The 18,379-nt window shown below is 42.3% G+C and overlaps 1 protein-coding gene across 4 annotated transcripts; it reads left to right on the top strand.

Moving 5' to 3' along the window:
- Nucleotides 1-2,156: 2,156 nt before the first annotated feature.
- cfap57 (cilia and flagella associated protein 57) lies at nt 2,157-12,775 on the top strand. 4 transcript variants are annotated; one of them, XM_072704402.1, is made up of 22 exons: nt 2,157-2,313; nt 2,459-2,772; nt 2,971-3,230; nt 3,312-3,486; nt 4,620-4,772; nt 4,861-5,000; nt 5,276-5,441; nt 5,526-5,639; nt 6,048-6,260; nt 6,990-7,163; nt 7,373-7,534; nt 7,611-7,766; nt 7,877-7,970; nt 8,089-8,279; nt 8,611-8,784; nt 9,120-9,278; nt 9,575-9,718; nt 10,824-10,940; nt 11,063-11,197; nt 11,308-11,451; nt 11,910-12,045; nt 12,363-12,775. In XM_072704402.1, exons 1-22 carry the CDS (start codon nt 2,157-2,159, stop codon nt 12,503-12,505), a joined length of 3,621 nt encoding a protein of 1,206 aa, XP_072560503.1. In that variant the 3' UTR covers nt 12,506-12,775. The 4 variants fall into 4 exon arrangements, with proteins under 4 accessions (XP_072560503.1, XP_023674336.2, XP_072560504.1 ...); XM_023818568.2 differs by having other exon boundaries at nt 2,971-3,486; XM_072704403.1 differs by lacking the exons at nt 9,120-9,278; nt 9,575-9,718 and having other exon boundaries at nt 2,971-3,486.
- The last annotated feature ends 5,604 nt before the right edge of the window (nt 12,776-18,379 follow it).

The following is an 18,379-nucleotide window of genomic DNA, read 5'->3' as shown; positions in this document are numbered from 1 at the left end:
TTCTCACGCTTTACCCCTGGGCTAGGGAGAACCTCAACCTGGATGGTAACTGCGATGACAGATTCTTTACAAACGAGTAGATAATTAGCGGCATGTCTAATTATGCCAAACACACCAGCGTGGATGAGTCACAACCTTGGTAAAGCAGTACGTTCACGACTGGGTTTTGCATTTTATTTGTGCTTTGAATAACACGTACCGAGTGACGTCAGGTAGCCATTTCAGTTATTTGTAAACACGTTATGTTAAATTTCATTCACTACTCATATGATATCCAAAATACTTATTCGTAAATAAAGTAGAAATAAACGTCTATGTATATAACTCTTGATAGCTGCAATTAGTCATTAAGACTAATAGTGATTCTTCAAACACTAAAGCCCCCAACAATCATTAGGAAAATACGTAATATTTGGATGCTTGCCTCACTTGGGCTGGGGAAAAACCAAGTTTAACGGTTGGCATTCTATTACAAAAGTTATTAAAGAAAAAATGATGGATAAGAAAAATAATGAGGCTGATTTATACAACAGATTTATTCCTTAATTAAATCCATGTTTGTTTTGAAAATATTTAAACGGCGCACCTTGTGTGACCTCTAGTGGCAGTGAATATATTTATGTATTTATAATCCCACAATAATAGAAAAAACTAAATACGTAAAGCACACTTCCCACACTTTTAATTACCATAAAACAAACATTTTCAGGAAGTGTGACCTGTCCTATATTTTGTAATAACAAGGACCAGGGGTCGAAGATCATTCTTAAATTTCCGTCAATATCGATAATTACAAAGAAACCAGAAATATCCAATTTAACGACTACTTTGATAATAATATAGTCATAAAATTTGGTTATAGAAAAGAAACGAAGTTATATCACCACGAGTATACTTCATTGGTTTTCACTGCGGATTTCATGTTTTGCCTGATTCGGAACACACCACTACCACTAGAGGGTAGGCACGGTGCGTTTTTATTTCATCCAAGATTCAAGATTCCTTAATTGTCGCATACATAGTTATACAAAGTACAACATGCAGCGAAATGCATCCTGAACGCGCTCTTTTGTAGTCTAATCCAATTATGCTAAAGTTACAGTGCAAAAAGCTAAAATGCAAGCAGAGAAGTATGTTCAAAATGAACGGTGACACAGACATAAAAAGTGGCCAGTTTAACAGTATGGATATGGTGAGGGGTACAAGACCACAATCAGTGTGTGAGGTGCAATGGCATGTCCAGGTTCAGAGACCTTATGGCCTGGGGGTAGAAACTCCTGCTAAGTCTCTCAGTCCTGGTCATGATCGATGTTCTTAAGGACTTCTGTTTCCTGATTTCAGAAGCTGAAACAGCACAGAGCATCCATCCATCCATCTATCTATCTATCCTCCCACCCATCTCCTGCTTATCCTGCTCAGGTCGCGTGGGGCTGCCACGAACCCATCCCGCTATGCTACACGCTAATTGTATGAAATTTATTAAGTGTAAGATCCAATGTGTCATCTGAAAGTTTTCTTTGGTGGTGGTGGGCTGGTGTTGTGGAGGTTCCGAGTCTTTCTTGACTTTGTCGAACACCGTCCGATACCATGAAGTAGACGTACAGCCTCCTTTGTGCCCAGTGTCGCGCAGGACAAGCTGCATGCCAGACGTTGCTCTCCCCAGGTTTGTGTCAGAGGGCGTTACTATGGTGACGGTAGAAGCCAACCAAACTGCTCGGCTTGGCGGCACAGCCGCGGAAACTAGCTAACAATAGATAAATACTTCTAATAAATTAAAATTTAAGAGGCGGACGGCTGATCGGACGATTGGATCTAATCAGGTTTGTGAGAAATGTAATGCAGTTAAACAGGAATGGTAGCGTAGTAAAGACTTATTTATAACTTAAGTGACTGGCTGACTAATCGAGCAAGAGAAATGTATGAGTTAAATATCTCAACTTTCTATATTGTAAATGAGTTCCGCGTGTTGTGTAATATCAGCTATTGTATGCAAACTATATTAGGCTATTATTAATGATTAAGTACGTCAGCTCTGTCGGGCTGTTGAGTTCATCTGCATCAAAATTTCATTATATCGTATCCTTTCGCTTTACATTTCGGTGACGTCATGTACCCCTTCTTTAAGAAGTGGACCATAAAGACAAGCCACTTGGAAGATGAGCTCCGTTGTAGCTCAGAGCCATTACATCTTCGGGGTGCGCTCTGATGTGGCCAACAACCTCTGCTTTCTGGATGACCAAACCGTCGTTTATCCAGCCGGAAACCACTGCGTGTGCCACAATATTGATCTGAAATGGCAAAGGTTTATCCCAGGTAGAGAAAAATCAATCACACTAAAGAATACTTCTCACAGGATGACTGGTAAAAAAAATCTAAATCACAGTACAAGCAAAAGAAATATTATGAATGTCAGAATTAAACACAAGTTATATGCAAATGTAGACTTTTTGTCTCCTAGGTAAAGAGAAAAGCAGCGGCATGTGTGCTATAGCCATCAGCGCTAATCGGCGCTATCTGGCGGTGTCAGAGTGCGCTGACGAAGGTACCATCAGTGTGTACGACCTGCGCGAGGATCCGAGCCGGAAACGGAAGGTGCTCGGCGGGGGGGACGTCCTCGTGCGGCAGTTCGTGTGCATGGCGTTCTCCACCGACTCCAAATACGTCATCGGGCAGTCTGGGGATCCCGACTGGACGCTTTTCTATTGGATGTGGGAGAAGCAAAGGGTTATGGCCACAGTCAAAACTGGTGGGGTTACAAACCCTATATACCAGGTAAAAAGGTTAAAATTATTACCAGCATCTCCAGTCACCTCCTTATATATTAAGGTGTGATATTAAGGGAGTTAACTTTGGACATACATTAAATTTAAAATGTAGATGTTAAGATGGAAATTACTATCGTAGTGCACACTTTTTCGAAGGCATCTGCAGCAGAAACACATGAGCTTTAAGAAGTCCTTTCTGGTTCAGGTGAGCTTCAATCCTGAGAACCACACTGAGATCTGCGTCAGTGGAAAGGGTGTGTTCAAGCTTCTCCACTACTTTGAGGGATCGCTGAAGCAGTCCAGCTCCCCTAAGCTGGAGTCACACAACTTCCTTGCACACGGCTGGATGTCGAAGACGCGGGTGATCGCGGGCACAGACGCGGGGAGCTTGATGGTGTTCGACTCAGGAGACCTGAGGAGGGAGTTCAGTGTAACAGCCAGCTTCCCCATGCAGGACGCTGAAAGGTGGGGGGTGGATTCTCTCATTGGGGCAGTTCTGGGTTCATCTGGCTGTTTGAACACAAGGCGTGTCTTTTTGCCTTTCAGTTCTGTCAACGGTAGGAAGCAGAAAGATTCAACCTTAATAGAAGCTGACCGCGATGCTCGCATAACATCCATCGTGGCCTACTCCAGAGGGTTTGCGTGCTCCGCCGGAAAGGGGGCGGTCTGCCTGTTTGAAAAAACTGAAGAGAAAGATTATATTAAAACCAGAGAGATTCTGGTAATTCCATTATGCCAACTGCAAAGAACACTTTTTCCCAGAGTTTTACATTATTTAAGATATCATAATGACCTGCCTATTTCATTCGGTATGATTGCATGGGGGAAAAAACCACCAGAATAATTATTGTGCTCTGAAAGACATAATGTTGAAAATGTAATTTTCCTGTTGTCTTTTTATTTGTGTTCAGTAATTTGGTAATCCAGTGATCGTAAAGTGAACTGGAGCAGTACAATTCAGCCACAGTACCAGTCGAAAGTCTGGACACCCCTGCTTTTAAAGTTTTTGGTGTCTCTGTCTTAGCTGTTGTTTATTTATGGTAAAAGGCATCAAGGCAAAGAAGCAATATATATAAAATATTTCAATGACCAAGAGTTGTGTTCAGCATCTCAAAATTTTCTCATATTTTAGATTCCACAAAACACGCCCCCCCCCCCCCCCCTTTGACAGCTTTGCAGATTCTTCGTATAGCTTCCATACGTATCTACCTGGAATGCTTCTCCAACATTCCCAAAGGAGCTTCCACAAGTTCTGGACACAAGTTGGCTACCTTGTTCTTACTCTTTGATCCAGCCCATCCCAGACCAGCTCTATAGGATTTAGGTGGGGGGATTGTGAGGGCCAGGGCATCTGTCACCTCACTCCATCTCTATCCTTATTCATAAAATGATACTTACAATATAACCTTGAGGTCTGCTTAGGGTCATCATCTTGTTGAAAACCAAATGATTTTCAATAGGTGTGTATAGACATTTGACTGGTACTGTATTTTACACCAGTGGCCAAAATTGTGGAAACACTCCCAATTTTTAGACATTGTAGAACTTTATTTGACTGTTACTCCAGTTACTTATTTAATCGTCCAATTGTATGATATTTGTGACATTCTTTGATTGATTACAAACATTAACCCTAATATTTGTGTAGTACTTTTTAAAGCGTAATGCCAAAAATGCTTGGGGTTTCCACAATTTTGGCCTCTAGCGTGTATTAACCAGGCATGTTTTTGAAGGGAACTTCAGTGTAAAGTGTTGGTATTCATATGCATTACATTGACTCGGCTTGACTCACTCAGTCGTTGAAGTAGTCGGAATGTCCATGGTTGCTGTCGTCATATGTGCGCCGTATCGTAGATCCCTGAGGACCACAGCATCAGTGAGTTCAGCCAGGCCAAGCAGCAGGAGATCCTCACCTTGTGCATCAGCCCTTCTGAGGAAACACTAGCGGCCAGCACGGACTCGGGGCAGCTCTACAGCATCTCCTTGTCTTCTGCAGAGATGTGTAAGGTAGGGCTGGTGATTGGCGCTGTCAGCTCAATGGAGAAGCGAGCTCAGAAGTGACGCAGTGGGTGGCTTCCCTTGTGTCGTTCGCTAGGAGGAACAGGTGCACTTCGAGTTCCTCTCGCACTTCTTCCATTCGGACGCCGTCACGGGTCTGTCCGTCTGCAGCCGCAAGCCTCTCGTGGCCACCTGCTCCGTGGATTGTTCCGTGTGCATCTGGAATTACGAGTCTAAGTAAGAAGAGCCATCCGGATCTGTTCTTGGCTGTGCAAAGGAATTCAACTAATCCTATTTAGTGCTGTTCATTCAATGACTTACTTCATTCCATTTTACTTTTAAGAAGATAACAAAAGAAATTTGACTGCTATGCATGACAGAGCAGGACAGTATGTTTTTTTTATGGGAAATAAATGTTTACTGGTCTGCTGTGGTTGATCCTTCTGAAGATGTTTCCCCGTACTTTGCTCGATGGGCTTCTCTGAGACACTCTCTTATCTCAACTCTGCCAGCACCCTGGAGCTCTACAAGGGCTTCCAAGAGGAGCCCTACAGTGTAGCCCTGCACCCCTTGGGGATCTTCATGCTGACGGGCTTCGCAGACAAGCTGTGCTTCATGAACCTTCTCACAGACGACATCAGGACCTTCAAAGAGTTCAGTGTCCGTGGCTGTAGGGAGGTGAGCGTCTGTGTGCTTCCAGCCCTGCTTCTGTGCCCGAAACACGGCAGCCATGACTGGTCTGTACTGTGCTTTTTCTTCCAGTGCGCCTTCAGTCACGGGGGACACATGTTTGCAGCTGTCAACGGCAACATCATTCTCATCTATTCAAGTGTAACGTTTGAAAACACGTTGAGCCTCAAGGGTCATAATGGAAAGGTGAGATAAAAAAAAAAATACAGTGAGTCACTGGTTCAGCAGGTTAGGGCGCTGTGCTCGTGATCGGAAGGTCGTCGGGTCAAATCCCAGTATGAGAGGAATGATTGCACCAATGGGCCACTGTGCAAAACTCTTCTTGCCCCAGGGATTGGCTGACCCTGCTTTCTCAAAAGTGCACATTGCACTGACTAAAAGTGTTTGCTAAATAAATAAAATGTAAATATGTGCAAAGTTATAATATACAGTATATAGTATATAATAACTTGGAAAAAATGTAAAGGTTTAAATCTCCTTTTGGGGAGGAACAGCAACTACTGGTACCAGAGTTGCACTACAAGTATTAAGAGTTGTAATGGAAAGGAAAATGACACTACAATGGCATTTCTAGCAATATTTTCCATTTGCCAGGTGCGTTCCATTATCTGGAGTGAGGACGACAGCAGCCTAGTGTCCTGTGGCACGGATGGCGCAGTGTACGAGTGGAGCACGCTCAGCGGTAAGCGCCTGTCCGAGAGCGTCCTGAAGTCCTGCAGCTACTCCTGCGTCACTATGTGCCCCGATGCCAAGACCGTCTTTGCCGCGGGGAGTGACTGCTCCATCAAGGAGATCCAGGACTGTCAGGTGTGATACAAACGCTGTGGCATTCCTCAGGAATAAACTCCCTGCAACAATGTTTCAAAAAGATGGAATTTTGGGATGATAGACATAATCATGTTAACACTCACTGTAGTGCAATATTCGTGAAATAAGACTATTGTGTAACACTTAACTTGTAACTTTCATCTATAATGTACTATAATGTACCTTCATGATGCATTATAATGGTAGGTATAAGAATTAATAAAACATTACAGCATCTCCAGATGACAGTCATAAGGCATTATAGCGTTGAATATGATACTTCATAAGTTCCAATGAAGTTCTCATCTATAATGCATTATAATGGTCAGCATAACAATTAAGGATCCTTTGTACTGCATTATGAAGATATTTATAGCGCATTATTGACGAGCTTTGTAAAGCATTCATAATTAATAATAAACATGGCTATAATGTGCTACGCCTTTTAAATACTTATAGCCATGTTTATAATGCTTTATGAATGCATTATAATGTGTCATGAATGTGTTCATAGATTCTTAGACATGGCATTCATAGAAAGTGTTACCAATTATTACAAATTATCAAATTATTCAAAGATAAACTGAGCCACTCCATAATGTTTTTGACCATTTTACTTTGTAGCACTTTGAGATTTGTTTTAATGAAAAGTGCGTTAGAAATAAAATTTATTATTATTATTATAAAAGGAGGACCTTAATGAAAAAGTGTTCTTTTTTCCCCCGACAGATCCTTAGAGAGATTCCCACTGAGGATGTGCTTTACACCACCATTGCGATGTCCCACTCGGGACGGCTGCTCTTTGCTGGCACCTCTGCAGGAACGATTCGGACCATAAAGTACCCCTTACCAGTAAAGAATGTCTGGACTGAGTACCAGGGCCACGCCGCCCCCATCACGAAGGTTGACCACCGTGTTTCAGGCCAAACCTTAACCTACTGTGTCATGTAAATAAGTCATATGCAGTTTTGTATATCATATGCAAAAACATGACTTTTACAATTTTGCTAGGTTATAAATACTAAGTTAGGTTACTGTAGGTTTGTGCCTTGATGGCTGTAATTGTATTGTCCTTAATGCTAATGTGACATTCAGATGATCTTTGTTGCCAGATGGTCATCACATCTAATGACCAGATGTTGCTGACTGTTTCGGAGGATGGCTGCCTTCTTATTTGGAAGCTCATTGACAAGGAGGGATGGGGTCTGAAGAGGGACAAGGAGATCCACTATGCTGAAGAAACTCTCATCACCAAGCTGGACCTAGAGGAGAAGGTAGATGTTCTCTTTTAACTGCCACAGTTGTACTGGAACAGGTTGGCTGCAGCATACGAATGTGGTATGGCTGCAGAACCAGGCCATGCTGGAGCTGAAGACAAGGGTGCATGAGCTGCAAATCGAGAATGAGTACCATCTCCGGCTGAAGGACATGAACTACAAGGAGAAAACCAAGGAGCTCACGGGGAAGTTCGTTCAGCAGATTGAGCTGCTGGAAACAAAGAACCAGGTCAGCCGAGGTCACGTTGTGAAGATAAAGTGTAAGAAATATTTTAAGCTATAGCTACACACTAAATATGCCAATATTTACCAGCTTCTCTTTACTTCTGTGCCCTGAAGGTGCTGAGATCGGAAAAGGATAAGCAGGAGCTGGTCCACAAAGAGGCGATGGCGGAGCTGGCGGCACGGCACTCCCGAGAGCTTCAGGATGCAGGTGTCCTAGATCTAGGTCCACACTCAGGATAACTCCCCACAGGGTTTAGGTAAAGCTGATTGTGTAGCCAAGTCAATCTTACACTGGGACCAGCCTTTGTACCGTCAAATTCCCACAGAGTCCACAAATAACCAAAAGCTGATTCTGGAGTATGAGAAATACCAGGAGCTGCTGCTGAAGTCCCAGCGCATGGAGGAGGACTACGAACAAAAGCTGCAGAGTCTGGAGAAGAGCAAGGTCCAGGAGCTGGAGGAGCGGACCCGGTTTTATGGAGACCAGCTGCAGGAGAGTCTCCTCACGCTGGAACAGGTGGGCTACTCGGGGGCTAGGATTGGGTTAATGTGTGAGCTTATGTCCAGGTGCACAAAATGACAGAAAGCACTATGCAGGAAGTGTGTCTCCTACATGAGAATCTTGCTTCATCCATCACCCTGAAAGACAGAAGCACCGCAAATTCCTTAGGCTGATCAGGAGGGTTAATGACCGACTTCAAGATCACAATGTTAATGAAGTGCAATGAGTTATAAGCAAACGTTACTTCTGATAAACAACATTAGGCCGTCAGTAGCGTTTACATGAGAGCATGAAGGTATTTATGACGAACCAAGCTTCTGACCGCTTCTTACCGTGTGGCCTCCAGCACCAAAGTGATGCCGGGCAGAAGGTTCTGGAGCTAGAGGAGTGTAATAAACAGATGGAGGAGGATGGAGAGCGAGAAATCCAGGACCTCCGCTTGAAGTACGAAAGGAAGCTCAAGGATGAGAAGGACACCAATTTGCAGTTGATGGGGGAGATAGGAGTCATGAGGAAGAAGGTAAACGTGGCGGAGTAAACATCACAGCATGACAGCAATGTTCAGCCTCTGCTGATTATTTATAACTGTACAAATTCTGTGCTGGGAAATAAATGACAAATATTCAAAATCATTGTACGCAGATCATAGTAAATCACGCACGGAAAGACACCCATAGTTATTTGATCTTATAATTGAACCTCAAAGGACATGAATTTAATCACATTTCAGTTTCTCCAGTTTAAGTCTTGAAAGTACTGTTTCCAAACCATGGATAGCAACATTATATAAGAAGCTGAGTGTTTCGCCAGCCCTGCTCACTGTTCCCCGATTGCCCCGGTCTCACGGCATGGTAGCTCATCAGCGTGCAGCAGGAGACCGACAGGCGTAATCAGGATATAAACAAGATGAAGCAGGAGGAGCAGAAGATCCTGGGTGTGATCAAGTCTTTGGAAAAGGAAATTCAGGGACTGAGGAAGGAGATTCAAGAGAGAGATGAGACCATCCAGGACAAGGTCTGTTCCTGGGGACAACCAGCAGAATGAAGACGACACCTTTGTATTTCAACTAGCGCAATATGGTCACTTTTCTAGAACTTTCATAGCAGACAAAAAATTGTATATAATATCCATGTCAGAATGTCTACTAAGACTGGAAACCAATGATAACACATTAAGCATTTTATTCATTTTATTATGGAAATAGCCAGAGTTCCTGTGCAGTTCATTCCTCGTTACTTTTGCATTTTTAATGTGCTACTTGTTACACTGACTGCAAAAGCTGAAGATAATGTAACCCGCTCCCTTTTAAGGAAAAGCGCATCTTCGATCTGAAGAAGAAGAACCAGGAGCTGGAGAAGTTCAAGTTTGTGTTGGACTACAAGATCAAAGATTTGAAGAAACAGATTGAGCCCAGGGAAAACGAAATTAAAGAAATGAAGGGGCAGATTCGGGAGGTGAGAATCCCGCCCGATTCCCCAAGACGATCATGTCGTCCCCATTGTATGTTACAGAAACGCACCCGACTGCCCCTTTTATTCACAGCCTGTGTCTGAAGAACCCGTCATATACAAACGCCATGATTTCCTATCTGCTGTATGTCCACAGGTGGACATTTCATTTCAGGTCCAGAATGTCAAAATCCAAACCTGTCATGGTTCCGGGCGGCTCGGGCACGGGAGCGAGGCATCAGGCACAAAAAGGGGCGGACGACCCACTGGCGGCTCCGGGAATAAAAAAAAAAAACGGGTTTATTAAACAAAACAGAAAACAGTACAAACACAACAAAACCAAAAGACCACGAGGGGTCAAAAACTACAAAGGGATTAATTAACAAAAACCGGATATACAGCTAACATCAACTATGAAACACAATCAACAACAGCACGTGCGCGCACACACACAATGAACCACTCGAGAACTGAACAGAAGCAGGAACTAAAATACTAAGGGGTAACGAGACTAACACAGGACAGGTGAGGCTAATTAAGAAAGACCAGGGAAACGGGGTACAGGTGTAACTAATACTCAAAGGAACTAAACAAGGAAACTAAGAACTAACCAAGGAATCAGAACACTGGGGAATTACAGACAGGTAAAGACAAGCAGGGGCACAAGGAACAAAACCAAAAACCATTTACAAAATCACCAAATACAATAACTAGACAAACTCAACTGAAACACTAGGGAGCAAAATACAAAAACAGGAGGTGGGATTCGAACACAGGAGTACACAGACAACCACATGCTCAACACATTGAGCTACATGAGCAGACAGGTAACTGGGGAGAACAAAGACTAACATGAAGGACGGGATGACCAGCGACACCTGCTGGTCAAGCAGGGAAGGGACACAGAAGGACCACAGCAGGGGCTGACCCTGACAAAACCAAGATTTTGCTGGATTTTTTACTTTCTAGACCTCAGGTCTAGTACGAGTTAATCAATAGAACCGTCACATCTGGCTGGTGATGATGTGTCAGACTTACCTGACTGTGATTCATATCTTCTCCGTAATTAAAAATGGGTTTCAGTCTGATATACACAGTGTTTCCTTGACAGATGGAAGGTGAACTGGAGCAGTTCCAGAACCAGAATACCCAGCTGGACCTAACCATCGCAGACTTGAAAATGAAGCTGAAGACCAGCGAAACAGAGACGCATCGCCAGATACAGAAGGTGGGCACGAACATAGTCGTGTCCGACCAGGAACCTGGTATTGGTGAATCTTCCCGTTACGTGATACATGGAAGATTGTTTGAACGTCTCTTGACTATTCCTGCCCCGTTGACTTAATTCAGGTACGTCAGTTGGAGACATTGGTTGACCGGTTCAAGACTGACCTTCACAACTGCGTCGGCCACATTCAGGAGCCCAGAAAGCTGAAGGACAGCATCTGCAAGCTGTACCACCGCTATGTGCAGCAGTCTGATCTGGTGAGGAACCCGCGTGGCCATCATCAGAGCTGGGTCTCCCACATACATACAGGATTATTGTTATAGATCAGGGACTGACGTCACATAAGGTGGGTTACTTGTGGCTGCAGGTGGATATTGTGGCGATGGATGCGGATATCGAGAAGGAGTACAGTCGTCAGCGGGAGCACATGGAGAGGACAATGGCCTCCCTGCAGAAAAAACTGGCCAAGGAATCGGAGGTCCATCACGCAGAGCATGTCAAGATAATGAAGGTGAGAGGGAGGAGATTGGGGTTGCAGGTGGAGGATACAATGTATTCATCCAAACAAAAGACGGGGAAGACCAAGGATGGATGCAGCTTTGAATGCAGTAGCACGCTTAAATGGTTTCATTACTCAGCTATAGAAGTGGAACAATTATCCACTAAGATGTACTAACATGTTCTTATGTTCTTAAGATCTTTGGGGTAAAGCTCTGTTCTTCATTTCTCGAATATTTTGCTTAGACTATGCCATGTTACAATATCTAGTCTCCCGCATAACTTTACACACAGATACATATTTGTTGAGCTCCTGTAAATAAATAAGAAGAGTATTGTGCTAACGATGCAAAGGTTGTTGGTTCAAATCCTAGGGAGCTCCCCACATGAATTGTAGCTCTTTGCTGTAGTGTAAGTTGCTCTGGGTAAAAGCATCAGGTCAGTGAGTAAATGTGAATGTCGTCTGGGCAGGAAAACGTTTCGCTAATCAGAGAGATAAACCAGCTGAGGAGCGAGTTGAGGCTGGTTCATGCTCAACTCCACGAGTACAAGAACCAAGAGAACCTCAGTAAGAATCACAGGGGGCGGAGCTACTCCGGCATTGCAGGTAACACCTCTTGTAGCTGTTTGGGGAGTTTAACATAAAATATATGTAGGGATGCCCTACATCAGGGGTCCCCAGTTCTGGTTCTGTATGGTTAGTTCGTAGATTGCCCTGCTCAGACACCCATATTAACCTGGTAATTAGGTGATTGAGATGTGTTTGAGCAAACTGTGTTGCATTCTGGTGCTCCAGGACTGGAATTGGGGGGGGGGGGACATGCCTAAACCTGCAACCGTGATGAGGTCACTCACGATACAAACATCATAGTGATTCACAGAAAGTTTTTTTAAGAGATTCTTAACGATTATTAATATAAACAGATGGTGCCACCGGCCCCGGTGGGGGGGCACGGCCCGGCTTGATGGAGGAATCGGGGACTGTGATCCAGCTGCAGCATGGGAGGGGCTCCCAGCCACAGACGCGCCGCTCCCGGCTGACCAACCTGCCCGCCCTGAGCACCTGACAGCTCCCACATGCCCCTCCCCCCGTCCAAGGGATCCTTAGAGATTTAGTGTGGAAAACATTTTTATAAAGCACCAGAATGTGCTCATTAATTTTACCCACATGTACCCACATGTACTCACATGTACCCACATGTACTCACATGTACCCACATGTACCCACATCAAAGAAAAATTCTAACGAAATTAGGAGGATATTTGTTCAAGCAACGTGCATCTTTTTCTGTTCCGGAAAAATCTCTATGGGTAACTTTAAACTGATGTAAAACATATTTTTTGAATGGATAATTTATTTAATATTGGCAAGAAAATGACACTTCATCACCATATTCAAATGAAGTTCACTGTATTCCTTAAGGATTTCAGGAAAACCATCTGTGTGTCTGCTGTGTGTGTGTATGTTCTTATGGCTGTGCTGTGTGTGTGTATGTTCTTATGGCCGTGCTGTGTGTGTGTGTATGTTCTTATGGCTGTGCTGTGTGTGTGTATGTTCTTATGGCTGTGCTGTGTGTGTGTATGTTCTTATGGCTGTGCTGTGTGTGTGTATGTTCTTATGGCTGTGCTGTGTGTGTGTATGTTTTTATGGCTGTGCTATCTGTGTGTGTTTTTATGGCTGTGCTGTGTGTGTGTATGTTTTTATGGCTGTGCTGTGTGTGTATGTTTTTATGGCTGTGCTGTGTGTATGTTCTTATGGCTGTGCTGTGTGTGTATGTTCTTATGGCTGTGCTGTGTGTGTATGTTCTTATGGCTGTGCTGTGTGTGTCTATGTTCTTATGGCTGTGCTGTGTGTATGTGTATGTTCTTATGGCTGTGCTGTGTGTGTGTATGTTCTTATGGCTGTGTTGTGTGTGTCTGTGTGTGTATGTTCTTATGGCTGTGCTGTGTGTATGTTTTTATGGCTGTGCTGTGTGTATGTTCTTATGGCTGTGCTGTGTGTGTATGTTCTTATGGCTGTGCTGTGTGTGTGTATGTTCTTATGGCTGTGCTGTGTGGATTTCCTTTGCTTGCGGTTTCAGATTAGTGGTCCCTTAAAGCTCCTCTGGATGTGTCTGTCTGTGTTTTACGTGCTGGATTGGCATGTAGCATCCAAGGACGATAACATATAGGTCAGAGACCATTTCAAGAGCCACTATCTGAGCTCTATGGAATTATATACAGTACTGTGCAAAAGTCTTAGGCAATCCAAAGAAACGTTTAAAGCTGTTTATCTGGGTAGCAAGTGTACTTTGGCTTAGAACAAAAAACACAATTTAACATTAGAACATGTGCAAATTAAGAGTAACACAATAAAACCTAATAAGAATTTCTTCTGTTTTCTAAAAAGTTACTGATATCTAGTTGGATGGCTAGATGAACACCGCTTCAGTTCCCAAACTTCTCCTCAGGGGCACCTCAGCCGTTCCATGATTTTGTTCAATTTCACCAACAGCTCAATTAAATAATAAAATAAACTGGTTTGAAAAGTCAGTGAGAGATTGACTAGCTGTATGAGGTGCTAGTGGCCAAGTCAAAAAATACATGGATGCACTGGACGGTCACTGCAAATACTGGGGTGATTTTAGCAGAGGTTCTGAAATGGCTAAGCTGACACACTTTGACAGGCATAATATCATAGTTTTACAGCAACACGAGGATAATCTAAACATCATTTTCTTTGCCTGCCTAAGACTTTTGCACAGTACTGTACATCTTCTCATAAAATGACCAGTCGGAAAATTTGCATGTGCAACAACTGATAAGGTGGACCAACACAACACTGAAAATGGTCCTGGTCTGATGAAACTGCTGGGCCTTTGTGGCTGGATAAACATTTTATACATTATACAACATTTTGTTTTGAGTACTACAAGTGAGTAGATATGCTTATAGCATAGTGATATATGCCTTCTTATGTCAAGAACCATCATTCCTGCATTAATATACGCATTTACATGTATGTAATAGTTTTATTACCTTGTAAATAGCCTGTAGGGTTTGCAAACTATCCAAACACTTTTGATGTAGGTTATTTTTAGCTTTATAATGGAATAATATAGATTTGCCAAAACATTTCATGCGTGAGTGTCACGCCAGATGCGGGCGAGTTGGCAACCATACGTTTACTTTTATAGGGGCAGGTCTGCTACTATCTAATGCTAATGCTCGTTTTAATGTCTGATAATGGAAAAGAAGCAAGGGCACACTAAAATATATTTTTACTTAAAATCAATACAAATATATAGCTCCACAAGTAGCGGGTGAGTCCTGGAAGCATAGCGGCTTCGGCAAACAATCTTTTCCCGCTCATCGCGGAATCAGGGCGGCACAGCATGAAAGCCACCGGCGTCCAGACATTATTGGGAAGAGCCCTGTCACCGCGAAAGGTAGGTCTGCGATTTGCAATAAGCGTCCGGAAGTGGGGGCAAGCAGGAGAGATTCGGCGATGGACATGACCTGAGAAGGTACAGAGGGGCATAGGGGAGGTCTGACGGGGGATTGCACCTTTGCATGTTATGAACTTCACGGGGGAAAAAGGAGGCTCCCGTGTTTTGTCAGTTTGCATAGGCCTACGCCATATTTTTGGGGGAAGCAACCAAACGGCACAAGAGAAACAGAGGAGACCCTCAATACTGAGTGAAAGCATGCAAACCGAGATATGGTATAAAGACATAACTCTCATGACGCGCCTTTACCCAGGCCTGCCAACTCATGGCGTGACACGCTTTCAGACTCATGCCCACGCAAGAAATCTTACGCGAAATCTATATTATTCCAGTAAAAACCTAAAATTAGCTCCATCAAAGCGTCGACGTAGTTTGCAAACCTTGCAGACTATTAACAAGGTAATAAAATTGCTACGTACATGTGAATGCGTGTGCAAACTTCGGTCGAACCGAAAATCTCGCTTCGACCAGCTGACCTAAGTTGCCCACTTTGCCCTGTTATACCCATTACAGGCTGCGCTCTTTTATGTTATTGTGGATCCCTGCCTGCTTTCCGGTTGCCTGAGTCGTAACCTCCTTGGCCTGGGATTTTCTTCATCCCTCTTTAAAATATAAAAGTCCGTTGGGAGCATAATATTAAAATTGTAAGTGTGGAATGTTTTGTGAATCACTCTTGGCTATAAGATGCTGTATTGCAGCCCGTGACTGAATTAAAAACTAAGCAAATTATCCTGCCCATCAGATTTATTAAGTTTTTAGTTATTATTTAATTTCTTCTGTTTTATTGTATTTTATTTTTTTAATCTAGACGCAGTTCAACTTCTCCAATAATGTGCAGCTACGTAGTTAACCAGCAATCAAGTGAGACAGTATGGAGATTACTTCCGGCTCGCCAGCTATTAACAAGTAATACAAGGAATATTCTTGTATTCCTAATAAGAGTGTTAGTAACCTGATTATGAAGAATACCCCCCCCATTGTAAATCAGTGATTTACTAATTTATATGTTTAGTTTTACTTTATATGCAAACTACCTAAAAATGTAAATGACGTGGAGATTGTGCAGTAACTTGAAATGTCCACTAGATGTCCGAAGCCACCCTGACCGAATTTGACTGCTGGTTAAACGTACTTCTCTGTGCAGGTGTTTATAGACAAAGTTACTCCAGATTTCATTGCACATTTTGCAGTATCTGTTTTATACACATTGTCGCATTGTAGGCCTATAGTTATTTCCAATAAAATCAGTAAATAGTAGGCCTACACATGGGACGTGTCCTCCTCACATTTCATAATTATTCGTTTGGACCCCCCCCACATTTAACATAACATATTAGTTCACCCAGCGTTGTTTCTATTGCTTCGCGAAAGAATCCATTCCACTTGATCGATATGAGAATACACATACGGCGTCTAATTCATTAAAAAAAAAAACCCGCTACTGTCCCCCCCCCCCCACATTCAAAATGCTGCTGACGCCCCTGGGCCTACGTGTAACTTTGAGGACATAAAGCAATCGCGACTTCTTCCAGCAAATGCGTCCGTCTGCAGAGCCATTTACAGCATCCGGTGTTTAAGCGAGTTGAACTTCAAATGTCATTTAAAGACCATTAAAACATACACAGGTACTCACTTGACTGTAGATGTTTAATAAATTGCACAATGCAATGTGATGAAATACAACAAAATAAATCTGCGATATTTCGAAATAAATTGATACCACAGACATGTATCCCTATAATGAAGTATGTCTGCAGCTTGGTGCAAATGACGTATGTCATTTGAGACCTTTTTGGAATCGGGAAATGTGACAGCAGTATAAAATTATTTTAAAATCTGAAAAAAATACATATTACATATCGTCGTTGAGTCAAAATTTAATTACAGCATTAAACATGTTACGTCTTGTACATGTAAATATATTCAGTAATTGTCATTTTAAAATTACGTCATTTTAAATAAATGTGTCTGAATATTTGCGTTATATAGGCTGTTTTTAAAGAAATTTATATATATATAAATATATATATATAAAATATATTTAAAAAAATATATTACGCCCTAAGCAAAACTCTGCTTGTGATTCAACCACACAAAAACGACCGAGGGTAGCTGTATTACGCCTTTAAGCGCAGTCATACTAAATCGTTTCAATTAGTTACGACCCTCAAATGTGATTGTACCTCCACCCACTTCGAATGTCACATTTTCATCACATGGTGAGCACGACATCTATCTAGTTCATAAGTTTACTAACAACATCAAAGTACCGGACGTTTAAGGCAGCCGTTTGTATGATAGGGTCTGTTCATCATTTTTGCCCGTTTCTTTGGGAAAGAATGGACTCATTGTTCATAAGAGTAAACAAATTGTTATTCAACGCTTTATAAGAAAACAGAGAAGGCGTTGTTTAAGTGTGAAATTTATAAAGATAGTTATAATGTAACTCCATCACGTCAGGGACACTGTGTAAACTGTAAAACGTGTATTTAGAATTACTCGGAACGATTCCGATATTTGGTAAATCAGGGGGTGGTGATTTAGATGGCTTCTGTTCAGTTCGTATTAGCCTATAAAATATTCAGGTTTATGAAGAAATTATCACAGGGGATTAAGTTGGAGAAAATCATTTGGTATCAGACTAAAATGAGCCTTGCGGATTCTGTCTTATGTCTTCAATAGCACATTATCCCATTTAATCACACGTTTCTTTACGGATAGAACAGCACCTTCCAACTCAGGTTTATCAGCTCGCCAGTTTTACAATTAGTTTCAATAACCAGGGCAAGTTCCTATAATGTCTTTGCTGACATTTCAGATTTGAATGACAAGGGCGGTGCACGTAATGTTAGATAAATCGGTAGGGGGATCAAGTTAAGCTTTTCTTCCAAAATGTCAATTCTGGTTAAATCAAATGCTGACCTGTAAGAAGCGACAGGGTGTATGTTTTAGAAGCCGGGACATCACAAGTACATCACAAGACCTGGCTGAATTCACCCCAACATGGGTGGCACTCCCATTTACTGGGCTCCGGACATAATTGGCGGGAAGACGGCGTGATGGTTTGGTAAACACAACATAATTTAAAAGTAAAAATTAATTTGCATTGCAGCTTCTTACGGAAAAAAACACAAAATCCACTCATGCATTTTGCAAATAGACGTGACGGTTCGCGGTCCGTTTGAAAAGCGACCATCCAGCCAGTCATGCATCGGTACCACAGCTTCCCCTCAAAGAAGGAGTCATTTGTTTTTGATTGTCATGAATTTTGTCTCCATTAGTGATACTTTAATCACTATTTTGTGGCAAGATTCATCATTCAACTATATGTAATATAAATAAACATGAACGTTTTTATTAAATGGTATAAAAATAGGCACATTACTGCAAAAACATACTAAATTTATAGTGTTCTTTTATTATTTTTGTATTTATTAGCATATTTTTATTTAA

The sequence above is a fragment of the Paramormyrops kingsleyae genome, chromosome 21 (genome assembly GCF_048594095.1).
Source record: "Paramormyrops kingsleyae isolate MSU_618 chromosome 21, PKINGS_0.4, whole genome shotgun sequence".
Lineage (NCBI taxonomy): Eukaryota > Metazoa > Chordata > Actinopteri > Osteoglossiformes > Mormyridae > Paramormyrops > Paramormyrops kingsleyae.
Note: the sequence above shows the minus strand (reverse complement) of the source record. Positions and strands in the feature narration are given on the sequence as shown.

What these genes read in the sequence shown, in the direction of transcription:
- cfap57 (XM_023818568.2), top strand. Translation starts at nt 2,157, where the DNA reads ATGAGCTCCGTTGTAGCTCAGAGCCATTACATCTTCGGGGTGCGCTCT. An exon ending in TGAAGGGGCAGATTCGGGAG is followed by an intron (nt 9,719 to 10,823) that starts GTGAGAATCCCG and finishes TTTCCTTGACAG; the next exon opens with ATGGAAGGTGAACTGGAGCA. An exon ending in ATGTGCAGCAGTCTGATCTG is followed by an intron (nt 11,198 to 11,307) that starts GTGAGGAACCCG and finishes TTGTGGCTGCAG; the next exon opens with GTGGATATTGTGGCGATGGA.